The sequence below is a fragment of the Rhinolophus hipposideros genome (assembly GCF_964194185.1).
Source record: "Rhinolophus hipposideros genome assembly, chromosome: 6".
Classification (NCBI taxonomy): Eukaryota; Metazoa; Chordata; class Mammalia; order Chiroptera; family Rhinolophidae; genus Rhinolophus; species Rhinolophus hipposideros.
In genome coordinates, this window is record NC_138052.1 from 39,685,419 (window position 1) to 39,713,113 (window position 27,695).

General features: G+C 33.6%; 1 protein-coding gene across 1 annotated transcript in view; it reads left to right on the forward strand.

The window, feature by feature from the left end:
* The window catches only part of PSMD14 (proteasome 26S subunit, non-ATPase 14), an 82,991-nt gene that overhangs the window by 20,324 nt on the left and 34,972 nt on the right, over positions 1-27,695 (forward strand). Inside the window, exons 4-7 of the mRNA XM_081051785.1 lie at positions 20,549-20,620; positions 20,856-20,975; positions 23,461-23,531; positions 24,519-24,669. Coding sequence (XP_080907911.1) covers positions 20,549-20,620; positions 20,856-20,975; positions 23,461-23,531; positions 24,519-24,669 — 414 coding nt within the window. The remainder of the gene's footprint in view (positions 1-20,548; positions 20,621-20,855; positions 20,976-23,460; positions 23,532-24,518; positions 24,670-27,695) is intronic.

Here is a 27,695-nt window from a genome sequence, read left to right on the forward strand (position 1 = left end):
GAGTATGTATAAGAAGAGAAATGGATGTGACAGTGTGACCTTGTGCCTTCCTTCCCAAAAGAATAGAACTTTCCCTTGTGCCTTTTGGCCACAGCTACTGTTTTATGCTTTGTAAGCATGTTTCTTCTGTCCCTGTTCCCTAATTCCTCAGAAATAGTAACTGTAATCTTTTGCATATGATATCCCAAATAGTATTGTGACTAGATGAATGCTTCATAAATTGAGGGCAGTAGTCAGGAGTATTTCTAGGAAATCTTGGAGAGGTGATTTCCATTCTTTATCCTCTGTTATACCCCAGATCTTCTGAGTCTTTTTTTTAACTTCTAATTAGCATAAATCAAGTTTTTTGAGAACTAAACAAGGTATTTTAAACTAGGTAAATAGTTATTTTTAAATAAGTAGTATTTGACATGTTACAGAGTTCAGAAATTATAACTGTGTATATGTTGAATAAATGTCCTCGCTGTTTCTGTCCCCTTCCCTAGAAACAATCGTTAGCATTTACTCTCTGTCCTTCCAAAGATATTCTATATCTGTCTTGTCCAATAGAACTTCCTATGAGGGTAGAAATGTAGTATACCTAGCTGCTGAATGTGATGGCCAGTCAATGCCTTGTACATTTTGAATTTTTTTCAGTTTAGCTGGTGGGAGCAGGCACTATTTCCAGTGCTATGTGAGAGGTAGGTACTTACTCTTTAATCCTTGCGGGTGGTTCTTTACCCCAGCCTTTGGTAGTTTTCTCACACGCACTGATTGGTACTCAGCTGAATACTCAAGGAGGACCCTCAGAAGATCACTAAGATTTTCTTTCTTTGCATCTGTTTTCTGTCTGGTACGCTGTACTGATAACTCTCACTGCTTTGGTTTCCCAGTAATCTCAGCTCCATCACCTCAACTCAGGGAGTCCGTTGTACTCTGCCTGTTTCTTCCCCCAGACTGTAGCCTAGAAACTGTCTCGAGGCAATGAGTGTTTCCCCGAAAAAAGACCTAGCCGGACAATCAGCTCTAATGAGTCTTTTGGAGCAAAAAGTAATATAAGACCTGGTATTATATTATATTATGTTATGTTATGTTATTTTATGTTGTTATGTTATGTTATATTATGTTATATTATATTATACCCAGTCTTAGAGTAAAATAAGACCAGGTCTTATATTAATTTTTGCTCCAAAAGACGCATTAGAACTGATTGGCTGGCTAGGTCTTTCGGGGAAACACGGTAGATTATTTTTGGTTCTCAGAGATCACCGTCTTTTGTTGCTTGATCAACAGTGTTGTACAAAGTACTCTTTTGTATAGTTTTATCCGGTTTTTGTTTGTTTCAGGTGGGAATATCAATTTAGTTCCTGTTACTCTGTCTTGGACAAAAGCATATATCTCTTTTATTTACTTTTTAATTAGAAAATTTTGTGGTGGACTGGATATTCTAGATGGAATTCTCTTTTCTACTTGAACTTTAGAGAGATCAGTATTAAAATTGTACTTAGATTTATAAGAAAATATACTGAAATTGAATAGTGAATTGAAACCAAATTAACAGAATGTGCTATTTTTAGCATTCAGAGGTACTGAATAAATAAGATAGATATTGCTCTGTGGACACATAATATTAACTATGTAGGGCAGGATTTCTTAAACAATATAGATAGCACAAATACTAAAGGGGCAAATTGATAAATTAATTTACATTGAAATTTAAATTTCATTTTCCTTTAAAAACATCGTTATAAAACAGGTAACATTTATGGAGCCCTTACATGTGCCAGGCACTGTTCTAAGTACTTTAAATATATTAACTCGTGTAATCTTTGCAACAACTGTATGAAGTTGGGTGGTTGTTACCCTCATTTTTCAGATGTACCTGAGGCATGAAGAAATGTGAACAGAGCAGTGAGCCACAGATGGGGAAAGATATATCTAACATATAATGGACAAAGCAGTGGTTATCAATATATATATCTTCAGCTTCTACAAATCAGTAAGAAAAAGACGTGTTTCTAAATGGACAAAATATATACGAACATTGGAAGAAACGAGAATGGTCTATAAACGTATAAGCTAGTGTAGTGCACAGCCATTTTGGAAAACATTTAAAATCTAGTAATGGTAATGATTTGCCTAACCCTACAACCTAGCAGATCTTTTCCCAATTATGTTCTGTATGGAAAGTTTCCCAGGTGGGTACAAGGACATTTATAACAGCATTGTTCATAATAGGGGCTGTACTTTCTTCTTAAAGGACCAGATAGTAAATATTTTAGGCTTGTGGACCAAATGGTCTCTGTTGCAACTACCCAATTGCACTCTGCCATTACCGTGTTAAAGCACCCGTACATAATGCAAAAATGAATGGGCCTGGCTGTGTTCCAGTAAAACTTCATTTACAAAAGCAATCAACTGGCTTGCCCACCAGTCATAGTTTGCTGATCTCTAGACATAATATCAAAAAATGAATTGTCCATTTGTAGGGAAATGTGTCCATAATTTTACTTAACAGTGGAATTTTTTAAAGTAGGTGATCTTCTCATATCAACATGATGAATCCATACTAACACAATGAAGGAAAAAATCAAGTGGAGGAATAATACATTCTATATGAAGTTTTTATATACAATTTTAAAACATTCAAATCCTATGCTATGTATTACCTATATATATTTACCTACTGAAAGTATAAAGAAGTGCATGACCATCACCAAAATTATAATAGTGGCTACAACTGGGCGTCTGGAGAAGATGGTCCGTCAGGGGGGATGGCACAGGAGCTTCAGCCCAAGTGTTTCATGATGTCCTATTTCATAAGCTGGGTAGTGTATTTATTATTTATTAGATCTTTCTGTATAGCTTAAATATTTTATAAGTTTTAGAGAAAGTTTAAAAGAAACTAACAGTGGTTATTTAGAAAAAATATTAGTTGTTCACTCTGTGGATAGTTGTCACCTAGCTGTATCTTCCTCTTAACCTACCTGACTCATTGGCCTCTCTCACTTCCAGGAAGGCAACTTTCTACTCTTAGGCCTAAGAACAGATCAGCTGTTTAAATGAATAACGCTTGTGCCCAGTCTGCAGCCTAACTGACTATCTCAGTTTCTTGTTCTCTAGGTATACTTCAAGTACATTAATTTCCTTTTCTCTAGCCTCTCATTCTGCCTTTTGGATATACTTATCCATCTGGGAGAAGGAATACTACAGTTCTTAATGCAGACCACACAAGCAAAGGGTTGCCTTTGGCATTTCCATGTGTGCTTGGCTCCGGAGACATCAGAATGCCTGCTTGGCATGTATGAGTGAGATAACGATCAAAAATAAAAGCTAAAACTGCATTTATTTATAAAGAGATCGAACAGTTATTTATTGAGCATCTTTTTGTGTGTGTTAGATAATCTTCCTCTAGTGTGGAATTCTTTCAATTATGTCAGTAGCTTTCTCTTAACTCTTTGACTTTTCTATTAAGATAGTCTATCAGGGAGCAACAGTAGTATGCAGAGCACTGACCCAGATGCTGCGTGAAGTTGCAAACAAGGAAATGCCAAGCCCTCACAGAGTGTCTTACTTAATGGGGTCTTTAATGACATGATGGGCAGAAAAGTGTGTAGCAGAGAAAATCTAGTGCAGTTGAAGAGCGCTGCTCAGGACATGCATGGCGAGTCCACTGTTAGCTAGATTAGGGCCGAGGGTGGGGACCAGCAGGGCCATATGCACAGTGTGCTCTGAATGGTGTCTTGCCTAAAGTAAGACATCTGTTGGTTAATGAATGATTAGGTTAGCATTTGGAGAGGTATTTCAAAGTAGATGCTGATTTCCAACAAAAATTAAAATACGTGTGTATATATGTATATACATATATACATCATTAAGATGTAAATTTCATTTGTGCTCTTTTTATGAGAGAGAAGAGTGACCATTTGGCAAGGGCACTTTACTCTTAAAAGTATTATTTAAAGACATGGAAATAATAGGTTTTGAATAAGTTATGGGTTTGTATAATAATACAAAGCTGCCTTTGGCTTAAGCTATGCAGAACAGGTAAAATGGAAGAGAGACTTAGAATATGGAGTTAGAATGGAAAGTACTTGTAGTTACTTGGGAATAGGGTTGCCATCTTTAGCAAATAAAAATTCCAGATGCTCAGTTAAATAAATTTGAATTTCAGACAAACAATGAAAAAATTTTAAACATAAATTTGTCCCATATAGTGCATGTGATATACCTGTTAAAAAATATTCATTTATCTGAAAATCAAATTTAACTGGAGTATCACATTTTTATCTGGCAATTCTACTTGTAGAGAACTTTAGTGGTCTATACGGAGAAGGAAGAAAACTAGTTCCACTAAGACTAGATGTTGTTACTATGTATGATTTTGAGTGAATAACTGATTGCTATTATGGTTTTCGATAATCTTAAATTTTTCCTTTTTGGAAAGGGTCTAACTTGCCATTTGTAGACAGACTAGATATAATGTTAGTACAGCTACATTGGTTTAAATATGAACTTTCAGGTTCAAATTTGTCAGGTCTTGATTAATCAAAGTAATAGGAAGGAAAGGAGATCTCACCAATTTTATTAAGAGTAAAAACATAATTAGTTAGAATGAGGTATAAATGGATTTCATTTCTATGTAAGGTTTATAGTTATCACCAGAGTGCCACAATGTATGTAGGTGATAAGAAGCAGTCAGATTCTGGAGATTTGGGATATGACCTGAAGGTATTTCCTATCTTGACTAATGGTATTGATATTTACTCAGCTGCTCTAGGCAAAACATGTAACCACTGTATACTTCTCGATTTCCTCCACATAATTACTCCCAAGTATTATTTTATGATGTCTACTTCCTAAAAGTCTCGAATATATTTCTCAACTTATGTCATTGCCTCTGCTTAATTCAGGCCTTTATGTAATCTTTTACTGGACCCTCCTTGTCACCAGTCTCCCTTATTAAATCTTCCTACCACCAGAAATGCCAGCGTCCTTTTTAAAATGTGGAACTGATTATTTAAACATCCTTCATAAGGCCTCAGTCATCTTCACTGTAGGATAAAAATTACAGTCCTCAGGCCAAAGTGTAATGATTCTTGAGGCAGGGAGGGGAGGACCATCTCTTCGAAGGACATGATCGGAACTAACTGGGAGCTTTCTAAAATGATACGTGTAGGAGTAGTAAGCCTGTTACTGGTGAGAGTGGGTCTTATCACTTAGACATACGAGGGTGGAAAGAAGGTTGAAGACTAGTATGTGAACCACTTTATGGAATAGCCCCCTTGGCCCTTTTATGAGTTGATCTGTCTGGATTTTCCATCCTTCATGATTTGTCTCTTCCCAGCTTCATCTCTTGCTCCAACCTTTTCATATGCTAAATTAGCCATACTATGCTATTTTGTAATTCCTCAAGTGTCCTATGTCACTTTGCTCATTCATTTAGGACTTTGTGTAAGGCATTCTCTCTAAATGAGTGCCCTTTGCCTCCATTGTTTGTCTAATGAATTACTACTTACTTTTCTTCCAGACTGCTGAAATAATCCCCTTCCCCCAGAAGTCTTCAATGGTGTGTCAGTCAGGGAGGCTGGGTGATGATTCAGGAACAATTCCTAATCTCAAGACTTAACACTACAAAGCTTTTTTTTTTTTCATTCATGCTGTCTGTCTGTCATGTGTCAGCTGGGTGTGTTTTCTATGGTATCATCCTTACTCTGGGATTCAAGCTGAGAGAACACTGTCACTGAGCACTGGCTCCTAACAGAAAGCTTTCACTGAACATCACAGGTCACCTCTGCTTCTGTTTCATTGACTAAAGCAAGGCACATGTTCACATCTAACTTGAAGAGGTCAGTCAAGGAAGTACAGTTCTATTAAGTGCTGGAGAGAAGGACCAGAAATACTTGGTGGATAGCAGTAGTCACACGTGATGTCTTCAAACCTGATTAATCTCTCCTGATTTCATACTGATATGACACTTTGTAAAACCTCTGTGTATACATTTGGCAATTGGCTCTAGACTCTGAAATTCCTTCCCAGCTGGCTGGGCAAAACTCACCCCAATCATTTCATTAATCTCACAATAATTAAATCCTTTGCTTTATAAGTTTACATTAATAGTTCTCAACTTTGGCTGTACTTGAGAATCACTTGGATGCTAAAATATAAAAAAGATTCCTGGGCTTCACCCCAGAGCAATTTAAATCAGAATATGAGGGTGGGCTCACACATCAGAATTGTTTAGGCTCTCCAGGTGATTCTGAAGAATCAACAGAGTTAAGAACCACTGGCTTTCATGTTCTATCGCTTATTTGCTTTCTGACGGGTCTTTTTGAAAAGAAGGCCTTGTTTTTTTGTTTTTTCCCAAGTCAAGTTGTTGTCCTTTCAGTCTTAGTTGTGGAGGGCGCAGCTCAGCTCCAGGTCCAGTTGCCGTTGCTAGTTGCCCACCGTCCCTTGCGGAAGTCGAACTGGCAACCTTGTGGTTGAGAGGATGCGCTCCAACCAACTGAGCCATCCGGGAGCTCAGTGGCAGCTCAGCTCAAGGTGCCATGTTCAATCTTAGTTGCAGGGGTCGCTGCCCACCATCCCTTGTGGGATTCGAGGAATCGAACTGGCAACCTTGTGGTTGAGAGCCCACTGGCCCATGTGGGAATCGAACCAGCAGCCTTTGGAGTTAGGAACATGGAGCTCTAACTGCCTGAGCCACCGGGCCTGCCTGGCCTTGTTTTTATTATGTCCCTAAGGCTTATTCCTTTTCCTGTTATTTTGGTACCAAACCCAAGTAACAATTATATACTCATTTTTATATTTGTATTATCTGTCTTTTACATATAAGACTAGCCCCCCATTTAATTCATTCATCATTCATCTCCTTCATTTAAAGGAGAAATTTGGAGACAGATATTAAGGACTAGCCCTCCATCTAATTGATTCTTCATATACCTAGTGTATGTCATAGTGTGTGGCATGCAGAGCTTTCCCAAGTCTTTTTTTTTTCTTCTTCTAGCCATGCCCATAGTCACCCCTTTTTTTTTTTTGGATTCCCTCTCCTCTGCATGGTGCTCTTTTTTCTATATATTGTTCCTTTGTCTTCTTTCACTAGGAGAGATAAATAACATATTTGAAAAACATAACACAAGATGCAAATGTAATGTATTTGAAAAATATAAAGCAAGATATACTCAAACAGGCAAGGTTATTAGTATTCTCTGTTCACAGCTTTAGGGCCTGGCTTTCAGGGCTGCCTAGTGTCTAACAGCTGATCACAGTAACATCCACTTAACCTTCAGCTCCTTTGATCAGTGATCCAGCTAATCCCAGACTTGAGAACTGTCTTTTCTTCCAGTGGTACCCATTGCTTGGATGTCAGATAATCAGCTTTTTATATTATTTGTTGAAAGGATATTTTGTTCTGAAAACTGTGTTAAAAGAAAACCACCCTGGCCTAGGAGTCAGATATAATTTTGGAAAAACTATAAACCAAAGAATCACTACATATTACTGTAAGACAACATTTTGTATGGAAAAACACCTCATCTCCTTTATTGTCTTATAAATGTATTTCTTTTAAGCATTCAGAGCACTCTAAACTGTTTGATTTATATTCTAAAGTGCTGAATATTTTTCATAAAGGCAAAAGTGGGTAAGAAAAAGCATGTCTTTTAAAGTTGACTTTATAAAAAAGTCACATCCTCAGAAAAACACCCATTGAAATTGAAACAGTTTAACTCATATTTGACTTCTTAAGAGTCTCTGCTGTAGTCAGCCCATTTTTTAAAAAAGCTTTGAATGGTAATGTGCGGGACGATTGCTGTTTCCTATCTCTGTGCTTTTAAATGTGTAATTTTCTTTTCTTGGAATTCCTTTACCCATCACTCTCTTCTCTCTTTTTTTGCTTGGGAAAGTTCTGCATAGTCTTCAATTCTTAGCATAAGGGAAGATTTTATCAAATAGATTGCTCTAACTTCTGTGCCCTGTATACATGCCTCTACTTTTGCACTTAATCTACTGTGTTACATTTACAGTTTTTCTCTTTCTTGTCTGCCTTCTTGTTTGTAAACCTTTTAAGGGCAGGGGCCTGTCTACCTTCATGTAGCCAGTACATGGTAACTGAGCTCTCAGATCTGTAGTAGTTGAGTGAATAAATAAAAACATGCATTCTGTAGACGTGTGTTCCATTCCATACTTGGCTTTGCATAGTATAATTTAGAAGATGGGCTAATTAATGAATAATGAATGCTTCCCATAATAACCAGTTCATTTGTGGCTGACTATATTTTACATGTTTCATAATTTAAATACATAAGTAAATAGTACTGTAGTTGAACAGTGGAAAAGAAAAAGAGGCCACCTGTGACTGAAGAACTTTAAAGCCAAAGCCAGTGATAGGGCCTATTATGGAACAGTTCTGATACCTTAATGTTCTGTTGTAGGACATTCAAGGTTATGCTTGATGCTGGGGTCCTATTTCCAGTTATAAAAGATAGTGTGTTTTAGTCACTCCTAAACATCTGTGGTTATCTTAAGGTTTCTGAAATTTGCCTAACCGATTCTTGTAAATGATGATGCTTTATAACAAAGGTAACCAAGCATTGTGGGGCAGAATGAAAGTCACCCAGTTTGGTGAAATGGCCAGTTCCTATTCTGGTGAGACAGATTTCATGGATGTCTAACGTGATTGGTGCTTACGGCATATTTCACACACACATACATACTCATTTTTAAGTAGGTGAAAATTGTTTCAAAGTGACTATTAAGGGTGGTCTTAAAGAGAAAGAAGTGTCACAGTTGGTCACTGTGCACTAGGCCACTAGCTATGTTGCTTTGATCTGATGTCTTTATAACCAGGTAATGGTGTCATCTCCCCTTTTCCTATTCTATTACATCGCCTCATCGCCAGTTCTCCATTGAAACTTTTATATTCTTAAAATATTGGCTCCACAGCAGCCACTTAGGTTTGCTCTATTGGAGGAGCTCAGTAGGTGAAGGGAAAGAAAGTTTTCAGAGAAGCAGGGACTGAATTTGTCAAATAATTGGAAGACTTGAAAGAAGGAATAGGTGAAATAGGGAAGGGGATATAGAATAGGGTGTAGGAATACAGTATAATTCCCATTTTTTTGACATCCTTGAACCATTATATTGCCCATTATTATCTAAGCCCTCACTGATCAAATTTCTAATAAGCATATTGTTGTTTATAATTACTCATGAGCCCACCTATATTACAACAGTGGGTGAAATTATATCTCTGTTGTCATGTTGGTAATTTTGATTTATCACAAGCTACATAGTGTTATATATTACAGGTTTTCTAATCTTTGGTTTTTACTCTGATATTTTTATTAAAGAAATACTTACAAGATTACTCCGAGATGAAAGATGCAACATATGTATATTAATTTTTAATTGTACCATTTAGAATATTATTTATATAATTGAGTTTTAGTTTAAATGTCTATAATGTTTAAAAATATATGGGAATATTAGCATTTATAAATATAGCATTTCAGAAGCAGTGCATCATTATTTTGACATTTCCATTCTTATTTTTCTTATTTTTGTCTTTTTTTTTTTTTTTTTTTTTTTAAAGAATTAATGTGCCATCTGGAAACCTGAGATCACTCCATAAAAGGAATTTTGGCTTTTTGGCAACCAGTCAGCAGGATATGCTGTGACTGTGCACCTTATCAGAATAATGAAACATAATTAGAAAAATGTTTAACTTATATACATTTCAAAACATTTTTATATTGGGGATTCTTGTATGGACACATTATGGGAATAGAATAAAAAAATTACTGTGTTTCCCCCAAAATAAGACCTAGCCGGACAATCAGCTCTAATGTGTCTTTTGGAGCAAAAATTAATATAAGACCCAGTCTTACTTTACTAAAATATAAGACCAGGTCTTATATAATATAATTAATGTAATATAATATGATACCAGGTCTTATATTAATTTTTGCTCCAAAAGACGCATTAGAACTGATTGTCCGGGTAGGTTTTATTTTCGGGGAAACAGGGTAGTATTCCAATGTTAAGGTGATTAAATTATCATCATGGGACAGTAGTTGGATCCTTACACAGAAACGTAAATCAAAACTCTATGTGACTAAATGGTTCCAAGCTATATCTAAACAGTGTATCCTACATCTTCTTTTCAGTGTTAAAATAAGCAAATACAATTAGTTTATGTTTTACATAGGGGAGAGCTGCAGTAATACATTGCACTTAATTTGCTCTGTTCTGAATAATACAATACACTCATTGGAAATGTCAGCTAAAGGACCTTTTTTTGGAACATTTTTTTAAACTCTAAAAAGTAACAAGTTATAAAAATTAATTGAGAGGAAACAGCTGAAATCATGCATTGAAAGGGTTAAGTCGACATGAAAGAATTCATTTCCACTTTAATGACCTAGACTTGCTGGGTTAGGACGATGGGGAACATACTTCTGACTTGTACTCCTATTGCCAATTAACACCTCCTATAACAGGTTGCCTCAGCTAGTCATTGAAGCTCAGGCAGTAGAAGTAGTTTACATGCAGCTTGTTTTTCACACTAGTTGTTTAATACTCACAAAATTAAAGTATTAAAAGGTTGTTTCTTACCTTTCGAGTAAGAGATAAACAATACAGTGCTATTTATTTGTATATGTTTGAATTCACTTATTTTGTGTTCAGTTGTGTTTTTTTCTGTTTTTTTTTTAAGGGATTTTTAATTGAGGAAACTGAAGGTGCTAGTTAACATAAAAATTTTAAATTTTTTGACAATTTGTTAAGGATTATATTGGATGCCATAAATAAGGAAGTATTTTTTTGTCAGCTATTCAATGTATTATATGTTTATGTTTTATTTTATTTTTAAAAATAGTCACCTTTATTTGTTTATGAAGTGTATTTTCTCTTTGCTGAAAATACATATTTTAATAGACATTTAGCATAATCCTATAATGCAGGACCAAATTGCTATACACCTTTTAATAGCAATTATGAAAGTACGTCCTATGTAATATTTACTCCTACAACTTTTTTATAAATTTGAAATGTTTTATGTCATTTTCTAAGATAACTTTGTGTTTTTAGGTATTTTGGGACTGTTGAAGTTCATTGATACTCTTTATTTTACATTTCTTTCAAGTGACACTTTGGTTCATGTTTAATCAGCAGGTATTTTAATAACATAATAAAATTGGCTAAATAATTGATACCAGTTCACACTAAGAGAAAGGTGGAGTAATATAACTAATATGTGTTAACAAATTTGTTAAAAGGCCTGAGTAGGTAACACTTTGAGGCGTTAGTTTTTATCTTGTTATAATGGCAAATGCCTTTTTTTTAACACTTAGTCAACAAGGGTTGCCCAAGTAAAAGTCACAGCTTTTTATGCTAGATCAGATTTTAACCTTCTAAATGGAAAAAACAACAACAACAACAAAAAACCCAACCCGTATCTCATATAATTTAACTACATTTAAAATTTGTGGACCTAGATAATAATTTCTCTTTTATTAAATGTGGCAGATCAGAACTCACTGTGCAGAGATAAGTTTCATGTCTTTGTAGAGTCCATAATAGGTATTATGTCACCAGTTGAGTAGATTTTCATGTATGTGTAAAGGTCAGTTGCACTGCTTGTGCCTGTGGCTCACCTGTTTACCCCACAGTTCTGTTAGATAGCTGACTTATAATCTTAAAGGAGAGGGGTTTCCATCCCCTTTTAAAACGAACTTATTTTAATAAGAGTCAGATTTACTTAAGTGCTTTCAAAGTTGCCTATAGGAATGAAGTATTGAGAAATTAGATAGCAAAAGTAATTATTTCAATAATTATTTCCATAGCATTTAGTTCCATTTTTTTTACAGCAGTGTGCATTCCAATTTTCAAATTGTAACATTCATTTAAGTTTCTGTTATAACAGTAGACTATAAAAGTTGCAGAATATTCAGATGTTTCTTATTTTGCTTATCTGTTGTCAGTGATGTGTGTGTTTCTACTTTATAGTGGCATTGTGTGAAATACCAATTTTCTTTAGTTTTTTATTTTATTTTATTTTTTGCTTAATACCACTTTAGTTATACTGGTACCTTCAGTTATTTTAACAGTTGTTATTAAAGGACCTTGAAGTTTAAGTTACATCATGTTCAATCTCCAAGAAAATGACTTTCTGTACTTTATTATGATGGTAAAATAGTTATAAGGTTAGTAGAGTTAACTTGAATAGTTCACCCACTACATAAGCTGATAATTTTAGAGCTATGCTATTGATTAAGCACCAGAAAGAAAACATTTTCTCCATTATTTTTTATAATAGTAACAACCTAGGCCCATTTTAAAAATTCAAAAAATATTTTCATTTGATTTATATCGTACAGTTTTCACCTTAGTTTGCCCAGCATTTAGCTTACTTTCTTAACCATAATAAGTTCTCAGTAAATGAAAGATAATTGACGTAATTAAATTCTGTATACTTATTCAGCTTTTTATTCATCCTATGCATGGGACGTGTAGAATTTGTCACTACACGTGATCACCATTTTTCCATTTTAGTTAAATATAAACATAGCCTAAGAATAGTTAACTTAAGTCTAAAAAGTTTCTATCAGTTTCTACCTGTGAAATCTTTTTTTCTCTTGAAATCAGGATTTTAAATTTGAGATATGAGGGCAGAGCTAGATAAAGGTACTTGGAAACTTTTTGTGGTGAGGGATAAAAACCATTGTTTTGTCTCTTTTGCTGAGTAGCACCTCCCAGTGCTGAGACTCTCTGTGCCCATTACTTCATTACCCTTAAGTATTATTTGGATGAAGCCTGGGATTGATCTCCCTCACATTTGAAAAAATGATAAATTATTTCAGTCTGTAAAACAAGCTCCAGATTTTCTCTGAGAAGATCCTGTGGCCATGGAATGATTCGTAGAACTTGAGATTAAATAAAGATAAACAGATTTTTTTCCACTCCAAGATTTTTCATAGAGCTTTAATATTCTAACATGCATCATAAATTTGAGGGGTAGAGTGGATATACAGCATATTCTAAACTTACTTGACTAGGAATGAACTCTTTGGATGGTATTTTCTTGAAACTCTTTCCCCAAAAGTGAATATTTTTGAAACCTCTGTCACATTGAAGAATAACAAAGAAGTGATAAAACTTCATGATGTGTTCAATATAAGAATTGAAGGAGAGGCAACAAAAATTTTGCCTAGGTTTCTAGTTTGAGACTCAAGATAATTAATTAGAATTATTATAAGTTGGGAAAATTAGTTTATAGAGAAACATGGTGAGTTTGATTTTTGAAGATGTTCAATTTGAGATGTCTCCCATGGGAGACAATATGGTGATTGATAGCATTAGTAAGTTAGGAAGGAACCTGAAAATACGTCCTGATTTAATCAGTCACCAAAAGTTTGAACCCCTTCTATACCATTTCATACATTTGAACACTTACATTTGAATAACTCCAATTACGGGGAACTCATTAACTTTAACTCTTCTTTAGACAGCTTGGACCAATACAAGATTTTTCTTATATTGAACCTAAATTAAATCACCCCATAGCTTCATCCCATTAGCCATAGGTCTACAAAGTATATAGTCTAAAATCAGTGGTTGTCAAAGTTTAGCAAGCATCAGAATCACCTGGAGGGCTTTTTTAAATCCCGATTTCTGGGCTTTGCCCCCAGAATTTCTAATTCAGTAAAAATGTGAATTCTGACAAAATCCCAGATGATGCTGACACTGCACCTGGTTCAGGAACTGCACTTTGAGAACTTAGTTTGAATTTGGTCTTACGGTTTTTCATATATTTGAAGATAGCTGTTTTGTACCTTGAATCTTTTCCAAGCTACATCAAGTTCTTTTGAGCCTTTTCTATATATCATGATTTTAAGTCACTTTTCCACACTGATAGCTCAGATTTTCAGAGTAGAACTTTCTGAAGTGGAATCCTTTACACACAGTTAACAACTGGCAAAAAAAATAAAAAATAAAAAGGCTGTATTCTTAAGTGCTTTAGCTGTAAAATGCTTTACACTGGTAAACATTGAAGTCTATGCGATTGTCTTATGGGTTAATTCCTGATTTACCTCCGTTACTACCATAGCCCCCAAAAAGGGATAGCAGTCTGCCTCTATGTGAATGTACGTAGCAGCCATCTTCCTGGTCTTAGCTTTATTTTTAAGTTAGAGGATTCCTTCAAGATTGGAAGTGTAAAATATTCAGTATAGCAGCAGGCTGGCATACTTTTAACTGATGGTAACATTGCCGATTATGATGGTTACCGTAATCAGAGATCTCAGAGAAAGGAGCTTTCAACAATATTCTTTAATTATTGGTTATTTTGTTCCTGGGTTTATTTGCATTATTTTAAAAGGCGAAAGATTTATGCGATCTGAAGAGAAACCAGAGTATCTTTTGCATTATTTTAAAAAGAACTACCATGAATGCTCTGGTTCATGCAAATATCTCTGCTTATTTACTTAAATATTTATTTCTAGGAGTGCAAAAGTAGTTCGGTAAGTTTGTGCAGTTGTAAGGCTCTTGATACACGTTGCTTAGTTACTTTTCTGATAGATTATACCAGTTCACATCCGCACCAACAATGGTGAGACTGTCTCTTTTATTGTACCCTCTTCCAAAATTGGGCATTGTAAAGCTTGTTTGATGTTATAGAAAAACAACAACAATTACTGTGTTAATTGGCATTTCTTAACTATAGAAGGTCAGCTAGTGAGGTTGGACGTTTTTCATATTTCAGAGAGGTTGGACAATTTTCATATTTATTTCATCATGTGTTTGTTATGTAATTTATTTTTTGCCCATATTTCCATTAACGTTTTATAATTTTGTTGACTTGTGTATTGATTTTTTTATCATAAATGGGGTAACTACTTTTTTAGGTATTTTTTCTTTTTATTTTTTTTCAGTATTCAGAAATTTTAGATTATGTTGTCAGCTTTATATTGTTTTCTTTGTTCAGTTGGGTTTGCACTTAGAATGTGGTTCCTCACCCAGATCAGAGATAGATTATATATGTGTGTGTGTGTGTATATACATATACACACACACACACATATATAAGTATACACAGAGAGAGAGAGAGAGAGAGAGAGAGAGAGAGAGAGAGAGAGAGAGAGAGAGAGAGAGGGAGTTTTGATTTGCATTTCCCTAATGATTAGTGATGTTGAGCATCTTTTTGTGTACTTGTTGGGCATTTGTGTATCTTCTTTAGAGAAATGTCTATTCAAAATATGCCCATTTTGAATCAAGTTGTTTGGTCGGTTTTGTTTTATTTTTGTTTGTTTGTTTTGTTTTAGGAGTTCTCTATAATTTCCAGATATATAATTTGCAGATATTTTCTCCCATTTTGTGGGTTGCGTTTTTACTCTGCTGACAGTAAAATTTTGATGCACAAAATTTTTTAGTTTTCATAAAGTCCATAGTATGTACTTTTTCATTTGTTACTTGTGCCTTTGGTGTCATATCCAAGAAATCATTGCCAAATCAATATTATGAAGCTTTTGTCCTGTGTTTTCTTCTATTATTATTTTAGGTCTTACATTTAGATGTTTGATCCATTTTGAGTTAATTTTTGTTTGGTATTAGCTAAGGTTCCAGCTTCATCCTTTTGCATGTGGACTACTAGTTTTTCCAGCACAGTTTGTTGAAAAGGACTGTTCTTTCCCCATTGAATGGTTTTGGCATCTTCTTAAAAATCATTTGATTGTATATGTGAGGATTTATTTCTGTGTTCTCTGTTCTATTCCATTGATCTATATGTCTGTCTCTGTGCCATTATCACACTGTTTTGATTACTGTAGCTTTGTAATAAGTTTTGAAATCAGGAAGTCTGAGTACTCTAGTTTTGTTCTTTTTCAGAATTGTTTTGGTTATTCAGTGTCACTTGAAAATCCATATGAGTTTTAGGATGAGTTTTTTTCGATTTCTACCAAAAACATTGGGGTTTTGATAGGGATTGAATTGAAACTATAGTTTCCCTTGGATAATATTGATATTCTAACAATATTAAGTCTTTGAATCTATTAACATGAAATGTGTTTTCATTTGTTTATGTCTCCTTTAATTTTTTGCAGCAGTGTCTTGTAGTTTACATTGTACAGGTATTTCACCTCCTTGTTTAAGTTAATTCCTAAGAATTTTATTCTTTTTGATATTATTGTAAATGGAATTGTTTTTGTAATTTCCTTTTCAGATTGTTGGTTGTTTGTATATAGAAAGGCAACTGATTTTTGTGTGCTGATTTTGTAGCCTGCTATTTTGCTGAATTTAATTATTAATTCTAATACGGTTTTTAGTGCAATCTTTAGGGTTTTCTATATATAAGATCATCTACAGAGGTAATTTTTCTTCCTTTCCAATTGAGATGCACTTTATTTCTTTTTCTTATCCAATTACTTTGGCTAGCACTTTCAGTACTATGTTGTATAGAAGTGGTGAAAGCAGGCACTCTTACTGTATTCCTGATCTTAGAGGAAATGCTTTCAATCTTTTACCTTGGAATATTATGTGTTTTTCATATATGGCTTATTTTGTTGAGGTAGTTTCCTTCCATTTCTAGTTTGTTCAGTGTTTTTATCATGAAAGTGTGTTCAGTTTTGTCAAAGGCTTTTTTTGAATCAGTTGAGATGATCATGTACACTTTTTCCCCCTTCATTCTATTGATGTGGTGTATTTCATTGGTCAGTTTTGTGCGTTGAACCATGCTTGCATTGCAGGCATACATACCGCTTGGTTATGTGTATAATCCTTCTAATATGCTGATGAGTTCTGTTTACTAGAAATTTGTTGAGGATTTTTGCACCAGTATTCAGAAGACATACTGGTCTGTAGCTTTCTTTTCTTGTTCTGTCTTTGTCTAACTTTAGTATCAGGGTAATGGTGGATCATAGAATGGATTGGGAAGTGTTCCCTTCAATATTATTAGCATAGTTTTTATAATGACTTGATTTTTTTAATGTAAATCATTAGTCTTTCTGGGTGATAATGTGATGTGGAGAAACAAGTTTAGTTTTACATATTTTTAGTATTAAACAATTAAAAATTAGAATATGTTCAATTCTATGGTGGTTACTTTGAAATCTAAAACAAATCAATTATCTAAAATAACGTAATAGTCCATCTAGTCTGAAGACATATAATTTATTAATAATCTGAATTTATTAATACCACTGAAAAAGTTACAACAATTAAAGCTCCAAAGTCAGCTTCAGAGACAAATGTTTTACTATTGAATTCTTCAAATTTTTAAGACATGAATAATTTAGTATATATAAATATTATTAGAACATAGAAAGTGGGAAATAATAAAACTTTTCAGTTTGTTTTATAAATTTAGCATAATGGTATCAAAACTTGACAAATTTAACAGCAAAAAGAAAATGCCAGAATCTCACTTATGAACAGGGAAACAAAAACCATAAGTAAAAAAAAGTAGTAAATGAAACTTGAACAGTTTATCCCAGAAGTACAAAGGTCATTTAATACTGCAAAATCTACTTATGTAATTCATCACTGAAGAAAGGCAGGGTGAGTAAAACATAGTGACTATTGTGGCTTCTTTTCAAGAAGAAGTCGGTATATCATTGATTGACAAATCTCACCAGTCTTTTTGTTTTGTTATTTGTAAGCAGCATATACATGAATATTCATTTTAAACCCATTATGGAATACTTTTAACAAGGAACTTTAATTCACTTATTTATATTTTTCCATCACAGTAGAATTGATCTTACCTTATATTGTTTGCTCCCTTCTTGGTGCCCTACTGTTTTTTTATTGTCAGTGTTATTTGTGTTTGCTTTTTATTCTCCAGTGATTTGCCAAGGTGTACATTCAGTTTTAATGTTTATCTTGGTTATTTTAAAGTAGTTCAAAAACCTCTTTAATCCACATTTCTATAATAGTAAAAGTCAACACTTGAACAGATCTTTTTATCTCCTCCTATAAGTAATAAAAGGATTTCGCATATTTCATTTCTCTCCATTGCCTTACATATAGTTACTTGGATAATACCTGCGTTTTTGGAACCTAGTTATTTCTATTCCCCAGGATTGTTGGCCAGAAGATAATGTATATAAATTGTCCACAGCCCCACATTTGTTTCATCTTGGGTCATCTTTGATCTATAGCGATATAAGTTCTTAGATATCTTAGCTCAATTTCCAGGGTCTTTACATGGGGTTTTTTTCTCCGTCATTGACTGGGAGTGTCCTATTCTGAACAAGTGAACATTGAGAAAAACGATAGCCTCAGATTCAAACACTCACTTCCAGCAGAGGTCCTTACCGTCTCATCTGTCCCATAGACAGTGTTTTCCATGGGTTACTCTTTTTCCTTCCTCCCTTCCCTTCTGTCCTTCCTTGCTTCATGCAGTTCACTGCTACATATCCTTCTGTGTTTGTTCCTAAGTTTTCTGGAAAATTTAGTCTGACTAGATCAAGAAACAAGAGTAGTCCTGGAGTGAGTGGGGCAATAGGAAATATCACTGGCTGCTGTCTCAAAAACCAGCACGCATACAGTAGAGAAAGCTGCTTGGTTTTCTGATGTTATGTTTCTGAGTCAGAAGAAAATAGTGAGAGGAGCTAAGAATCTTCATATCTATTTACATGTGGCTTGTTCTCTCTCACAGAATAAATGGTGAGTGTTTTTCATTTCTGTCCCACTGGCTTGCAGTACCTCAATTTATTCATTCATTCTTTTTCAACCAATACTTATCGAGTTCCCTTATTATTACGTGCCAGGCACTTTGCTAGGTAATGGTTATATACAATGTTGAACAAAAACAGTGTTTTTTCTTGGTGTCAGAAATAGTTTCTGGACTTTGTCAGTAATGCATTTTGGTGATGGTGTGATGTTGTATTTCCCTGTTGATTTGTTTTTTTCTTAATATTTTCTGAGAAGTTGAGAAAGGCTAAATATTAATAACTATAGTCTAGATACCAGTTTAAATTCTTTCTCCATATGCATTTTTTAAAGTTGCTCTGGATCCAGGAAATAATTTTTATACAGCGTTCACTATCCTGACCTTAAAGTATTACTTCCTCAAAACCTCTCACATTTTCCTACTGTCCTCACCTTTCTTCTTAAATTTTCTAAACTTTCTTAGAGGAATAAAATGATCATATCAACAAAATTATTATGTTGTATAAGATGACCTCAGCAAATGTTTTGGTGTGGTAGATAGCACTGTGCCTTACCTTAGAGTTTTCATTCTGAGATTCATATCTATTTGAAAGGCAAGCAATAAAGCTGCATTGGGTTATAATAGATGAAGAATTCAGTAGGTTTTTAAATTTATTATCCGACATTTATTATTAAAATAAAATTTGATTTTTCTTACAACTTTGTACATAAGAAAACAAAGGTAGTTTTTGTATGGTTCTTGTATTTAGAGAAAACATATTATAGAACCTTTTATAGTTAATGCTTCCAGTAAATATTAATAAGCTTTTCAACAAAACCAAGAAAAATCACAGAATTTAGCATGTAAATAGACAAGAAGAAGCATACAGACACATAGAACTATAAGTGTGAAACAATGAGTAAAGCAATTGTGTAATTTTCATAAATAGCCTATACGGGCGAGAGAGAATATTGACATAATTTGGATAGCTAATATATTTGTTATATAACTTGTAACAGAATTATTGTCAAAAAAAAAGGGACTTTAAGCAAAACTGAACCTGGCAATTAGAAGTCACATCTCATTTTAATTTGGAAAAAAAAGACATCCCATTATTTTTTTAAAAAATGTGTTCTGTGAGCACTGGTTGGGGCAGAATTACATTTATAAGATTATAGTCATCTTGAGGGTAAGGCCTCTATGTGCTGCAGAATGCTCTAGTAAGAGGTTTGCTGCTTTTGACGAACAGAGAATCCTTAGAGAGAAACAGTGCCTTCCTTAGCTTGTAATAAGATTAATGGTAATATTTGTTTTAGAGGTAGTGGTCAGAATGTGGAAGTATTTTCATGTTAGCTGCATCCGTTTCAACCAGTTTGTTCACACCTGGGTTAATTGTGTTAAATTTGTTTGTAGGGGGAAGGGAACAGTGTATGTTGTTCACAGCTCTTTCACCTAGGGATTAAAAGTCTTCTGCTCACCGCCTCCCACTACACCTACTATCTGCAAAGAGATCCCATGGCCCTAATCTACACGCTGTCTTTAGCTGAAAATCAAGCTCAGAGAATTTGCTGTATGTATTGCGCTTTCAGTTACTCATCCTAATCCAGTAGCATTTTACATTCACATTTCAGTAAGAAACATGGCTGTTTGGTGCATTATAGACATTTTGTCGTGGAGGTAGGTTAGCAGTGCTGACAGATTTAAGCTTGATGTCCATTCGATACTTGCCCGAGTACTAAGTTCTGTCTGTTTTGTACAGGTTTAATGTTTCAGACTTGTTTTGATTCTGTGTGTTGTACCTGAATAAAAGGGTACTTCACATGTTTTCCCCAAATTCTCTGAAAGCAAGCGAGTCTCTGTAACATGTAACTTTAATTTTAGACTCATAAGCTCTGAGCTTACAAGAATTGATATGCTTGGTTTCAGGGGCCACCCACAGACGCTCCAGCGGTGGACACTGCAGAACAAGTCTATATCTCTTCCCTGGCGCTGTTAAAGGTAAGTGTTGAATGGAGTTATTGGCTTTAGAGATCTCTGTTGCTTTCAGTGTATCTTTTACTTTGGAATATTTGTCACCTTACCCCTTTTAGACAAAAGCTATTATTTTAGGCACATTTGTAAACTAGAGTGTTTTATTTCCCCTGAAACGACACTAGGTTCTTAGTTAAAAGGTAAATAAATCAAGAAGACCAAAGATCTCAAAGCTTTGTGTCCACGTATCTTCCCCTTACAGATGTTAAAACATGGCCGTGCTGGAGTTCCAATGGAAGTTATGGGTCTGATGCTTGGAGAGTTTGTTGATGATTACACCGTCAGAGTGATAGATGTGTTTGCTATGCCTCAGTCAGGAACAGTGAGTACTTTTCTGGTTGCCTCTTTTGCCAGTACTTTTCTGGTTGTGTTTTTTTTCTCTTTTCCTATGCAAGATAACTTTCATCATATTATATTTTCTCTTCCTGATAGGAAAAAGTCATCATAAGATTAATGATAGAAAAATCTAGGTTGTATTGAGTTAAATTTTTTATGTTTTAAATGCATCATGAATTCCCTGTAGGCCCACAAAATGAATGATGCTAACGTTAAATCCCTTTACTCGTACCTTCACTTCAGCTTAAACTGGGATAGCATACTGGATTTATAAGTTAGTTACCCTAAAATAGTTTGATTAGTTTGAACACTTGGTTCAAAAGATTTCAGAGACTTTCATAATTAGATTTTCATTTCCGTACATTATCTAGTCCTTAGGTTTTGTTCCTGTTATTTTGAAATATGGCCCTTTTAAAAATATTCTATGCAGGGTAGTAATAAATCGCTCTGAAGCTTCTCCTATTCAAAATGTTAAATTTGAAAAAACAAAAAACTCTGATAAATTTTAGTTCTCATTGCCCTGGCATGATAATTTGTTAATAGAAGAAACATACTTCATAAAGATTTCAGAAGTCATCTATTCTATCTGTTTGGAATCATGGTTTTTTCTGGAAGTTTTTGTTTTGTTTTGCTATTTTATTTAATGCATTGGACTTGTGTAGATAGATGTGTACTTTGAGATTTAAAGAAAATGGACAAACAACAATAAGTGTTCTACCTACTTTCCAAAAAACAACACACATATCCTTCTCATGTTTGCCTAGAAAAATATAATACGTATATCTTTATGATGGATGTTTTTCTCTGATATACAACCTTTCACTTACTGAGCCTTATAAAATATCTGGATTAAAGAAATTGTTTTTATAAAGCTGTTTGTTCTGTTTGAGGCTTTTTCCTATTTTGATAAAGTAGATGCTAGAGAAACAAATTTTGTTTTTAAATAAGTCAACATATGTGTGTGTATCGGTAATAAGCATTTTAAATGGAGTTGTTGCTACAGAATGCAATTTATTTGTAAATGATGCAAAATATAAAAAACTGTAACTTTTGCAATAGACCAGTTTGTTGAGGTAAATGAGTTTGGATCTGCTGATTTTATCCACTTGAATATCCATTATATTTATTTTGTACTGTAGACATAGAGAAATGTACTACATATTAACTAAAAATTTAGATTTGAATCTTAGACTATTATTTGTATCTGTCTTTTCATGTCAGAATATATAATACATAATAAAATTAACTTATTTGTTACATGTGGTCCTTATGTGCTTATCTATTATAATAAAGGGTTCTTAAGCTTTAATATCATTATTTCTGTGAAAATGCTTGTTTGACAATATAAAATTGAAGATTTTGATCCCTTTGTTCACTCTGTGTAGTAGAATTAAAAAGTTTTTCTTCTGGCCCAAGAGGTTGGGCCAAACTTTTTCTGTGAAGAGGTATGCCTCTGTCTCATATTCTTGTTTTGTGTTTTTTTTAACAACCTTTTAAAAATGAAAAAACAAAAAACAAAACATTCTTAGCCAGTAGGCAGCAGATTGCATACCCCTGTTCTTGATCATGCATTCTCAATTAGAATTCGAAATACTGTTTGTTTTCGTGGGAAGAAAGTGCTTATGTTAACTGGTTTGTTTAAGTAGATTAGACTTAAATTCCTGATGTTAGAAGAAAGCCTTGTGGGAGCTATAATGACAGTGATCTATCACTGAAGAGATGATATGAATGCTTTTAATAGTTCCATGTTCTAAAATCTTGGTTTGGTTGAACTAGCAAAATAATGCAACATTTAAAAGACTTGGCTGTAGATTGTCTCTAGTGGGGAATTTTTTGTGAATGCTTTTTTATATTTAATTATTCAAAAGTCTTTATTTCCCTCTAGCCACCTAATCTACCAATTACTCCTAACCGAAGCACTAAACTTCCTCCCCTTCCAACCCACCCACTCGCAAAACAAGTCAAGGAAACTAATAAATTATTTTCCTTCTTCGAAGTGTTCACATTACTAAAAAAAAGAATTGAAACTGTTGATTATGATAATGGATGAATAGTTGTAGAGCTTTGGGTGAGATGCTTATCAGTTATCAAAGGATGGCTTTAGGAAGTGTGCTTGTCTAGATAGACCTAACCAAAAAATAGTTGATTCAATTGTTTGGTATTTCATATACACATACATACAGCTGTAATCATAACTTTTTAAAGGATCCTGAAAATTGTCTTATTAGCTCACAGCAGTTTGGTACTTGTCAATTTTAGAAGCTTTATTGATGTTTGGTTTATAATTGAATGACAAGAGTAAGTATCAAATATAGGTATCAAAACCTATAAAATTATTTTGGCATCTCAAAATAATATATGTAGGTTGTTTTTTTGGGTAGCTTTTTGTTCATTTACATTGTAATGTAAAGTTTTGTGGGATTTTTTTATAGTTACAAAAGCTAACCATTTTTTCTTTCTTTCTAAACCAGGGTGTCAGTGTGGAGGCAGTTGATCCAGTATTCCAAGCCAAAATGTTGGATATGTTGAAGCAGACAGGAAGGTAAGTATTTTAGACGATCATTTAAAGGACAATAGAAAATACTTTCAGAAACATATCTCAAAATTTTGAATGTTTTTGAATATCTCTCCTAGAAAAAAATGCCATGTAGTTCATGTACAATATCACTCTCAGTGCTGTGCCCCATCTATCTAGTCTCTCTTCCATCTAATCAAAGAAATTTGCCAATCAGAAAACTGCTTTGTATTAAAATTCTCAGCCATCACATAGTAAGCTTGGGCTGTAGCTTCCCTCTCTTTAGCATATGGAGTTACTCTCTAGTCACTTATAATTGAAAGAGCTTGTATGTTACATGCATTTGAGAGTTTCAACTGAATAAGATTCTGAATATTTAATTACATTAATAGGCATATGAGTTTTAAAAACGGCAGGCAGAATCTAAATATCCTTCAAGTTTTTTCTCTCAGATTAAATCTCTCAATAGTTGTCATTCTCTTGCTCAAATTCTTCTACTGTGGAAAAAACTTCAAAATTAATGTTAGCAAAAGGCTCAGCAGCTGAGCAGAACAGTGCAAATTGGTTTTTGACTGAGTTCCTAGTTCTACTGCTGGTTTAATTGATATTTAATCCTTTCACAACAGTGGATCCTGGTGTCCATTGTTAAAAATGTACTCTGCCTGGAAAATCCAACTCCCAGAGCTAAGGAGTTAAAGAGTAGATATTTACTTGAATGCTGAAAGAGTAAAAACTGGCTCTGAGAAAGTGTGGTAACAAGGTGAAAAACTGAAAGCCTTATCTACCACTGCTAATGTGCATCTCTTAATGATACCACTCCTTTGTCACACTTATTCATTTCCATGTTTTCTGAATAATATGGTGCATGATTTCAGTGTTTCTAATGGTGCTTTTTCACACCTGTGTGTTTTTCATCTCTTCTTAATTTATACCCTGTTAGTGTGTTATTTCTTTTCATATCATAAATGTATTACTTGTTTTGTTCTGAGCTGCTGAATGCCCTCTTTGTTTCAGGCCTGAGATGGTTGTTGGTTGGTATCACAGTCACCCTGGCTTTGGTTGTTGGCTTTCTGGTGTGGATATCAACACTCAGCAGAGCTTTGAAGCCTTGTCAGAGAGAGCTGTGGCAGTGGTTGTGGATCCCATTCAGAGTGTAAAAGGAAAGGTAGAGTAGATTCTATCTTTATTAACATCTACTCCACATTCTGTTTACACATACATTAAATAAAAATATTTTGTTTAAAGCAGAATTCTTAATTACACAAAAACCCGTTTACTTAAAAAAACTGTATAAGTCGGTAAGTGTGTCTTGGTATTTAGAGATTACTCAGCTATTGTCTAATTATAAGTGTTTATCTTTAATTTTTTTTATTTCATAGATTTAGGAACGTTAAACCATATTAAAAGCCTGCTATACACATTTCATTAATATTTTAATAGGCATTACCTTTATTTTAAAATGGTGAATTTGGGATTGGCACATTTTAAAAATCTAGTTAAAGAGCTCTGTTTCGCAGACATTGTGGCAGGACATATTCTGGAGTTGTATGTTCCAAATATTTTAGACAATGAAAACTTGTCCCAAAGACTTGGTAGCAGTCATTCGCATTTTTAGAGTGAGGACACAGATGAATGATTAAATATGCTAAATGATTCTGAAAAGAGATTAACTTGCAAAGCATATTGGGTTATAGTTCTTTGTTGAAATCTTTTGTTCTTATTTAGTTTTTTTTCCCTCTTTTTTGTTCGTTTGTTCGTTCCTTCTTTCCCCCCCTTTTTTTTTTATTTCTTTCTTTCTAGCCCCATATGCCATTTTCCTATTTCCTGCCTCATGACAGCAGGGAGCAGCTCTATTATCACCTTCACAGAGCTGTCTGCAAATGTGAGAGGCAATTCGATTTTGCTCAACCACAGGGAGAGTGGATTAGAAAAACTACAGAACATACAGAAATTGGCTAGGTGGTTACTGCTTTAAAATACTGCTGAGGTGTCTTGTTTGAGCATGTACTTCCATTGTAGTGTAGAATAATTGTTAAAATAAGATCACAATACATTTATGGAATTCTTTTTATGCAGCTTTTACAAATAATTTTTAGAGCACTTAAAAGTAAATATCAGCTTGCTATCAGACCTGAGGTTTAATTGTATTGCAGATTACATTTACATCTGCTCACCAGCTCAAACAAACTAAATATGGCTGTTAAAACATGGAATTTTTATCTGTCATGAATTTGAAGTCGAACACTTTCTGACATCATATTATGGTAAATAAAAATTGAGGTCTTCTCTAAATCATGATCCTATTAGATGTGATTTAGCTTTTCAGAGGTAAAAACTAGCCACAAAAACAATAATAATAGCTGATATACTAGGCAATTCAGAATGGATAGCTTCTGATGCTTGCTGCATACCTGTATTTCAATTTATTTACTTTCTTTTTTACTAAGTGTACTGTTACGTAACTGATACAGATAAAAGGAGTTTAAAATCCTTGATTTTTATTATTAGTTTTATGAATTAAAGTACAATATAATACTTCTTCAATTTCTCTAATTATTAAGATACCTTTTTACAAACCCATTTACATAACGATTATTATTTTAGAAATGTAACAGTTATCCAATGAAGTTTTCCTACCACAATATTTACAAATAATAATTGAGGCTTAATTTTAAATATAATTAGAGTTCCATTTTGTATTAATGTGACTTACTTTTTAATAATGCTTGATTCATGTGATGGTGGCCACTGTGAAAAGGAAAATACAAACTTAAATCCAATAAAAGCATTCTCAAAATAAAATGTAAATAAATTAGGATATATTTTATTTTAGATTATCTTGTTTATAACATTTTAAATGTTATTTTTAGTTTCCAAACTTAGTTTAAGTATTACATAACATTGGAATTTGCATTGTTTATTTCTAATTAATTATAATTCATATTAAAAGGATGTATTGCATTTAAAAATACACTTGTATCACATGACTGCTGTCATGTGGTAAAATGCATGCTTTGAAAATAATATATCTAAAATTATGACATCACAAGTATTAAAATATTTTTGAAAAAATTTAGTATAAATATGTATCATTGATTCATATCATTTGTTGTACTTAACATATAGATTCATACAATTATATTACCTGAAAAAAAGATCCAGTTCTTTGTTAATTATATAACTTCATCTATAAAGTGTCTGAGTTTGATTATAATTTATGATTCTTCGAGTGTCAAGACTTCTCAAAAATATGAAGTAAATTAAATGCTAGTAAATCCATGGCCAGTGTTCTACTTAAATCATTAAACTTAACTATATAAACTTGTAAAAAATCAAGAATAACATAGAACTTCCCCCTTCTTCCTTGTACTTGATTTCTCAAAGATGTCAAAATATTTATAAGGCAATGATTAGATCAAGAGTTAAAATGGCAGTCTATATGAAAATGGTTAAGTTGGGTCTCTGTTCACTTATACCTCTTTCCTATATATTTTTATATTTCCATTTTTATAAATCCCACTATTGTCTCTGTTTTTGAATGATAAGATAAGCATGGATTCTTTCTTTATAATCTCAGTTTATAATGTTTGATTTCCTTTTATGTGACTTGACTATAACTTTATGGAATTACTCTTGTGCACCAGATATTGTGATAGCCATTTCAATTTGTCTTATTTATTCTTTTCAGTGATTCTGGAGTTAAGCACTGTTATTGTTCCATTTATCAATGAGAGACCAAAAATATTAGGCTCAAAGAGATTACTTTGCATAAAATCATACCATTGTTAAGCAGTCTAAAGCAGTCTAAAAAGGGTACAAATCTAAGTTTATAAGATTTTATAAGTACAAATCTAAGTTTTATAAGTTTACAGTAACTCAGGAATAGAAAATGAGTATCAGAGGTCATTGCAAGGTCTTTCTTAACTTTCAGGAATAGGTGTCATTCCCTTCAGCATAAGTCAGAAGAAGGAGCTACACATTTTCTCTTAAGTTTTCAATAGTTCTCTGTATTATTTATAGCAGGTATTATATATTAATTGATTTTTCTCATGTAGTATTTGTTCTGTTAATATAAAAAAACAATTTAGACAGACTCATCCCTGTCAGCTTTTCTGACATCCCTAATACCACACATTGAGACTGACGTAAATAATAAAATATACCATATGATAAAAAATCCATATCACTCCA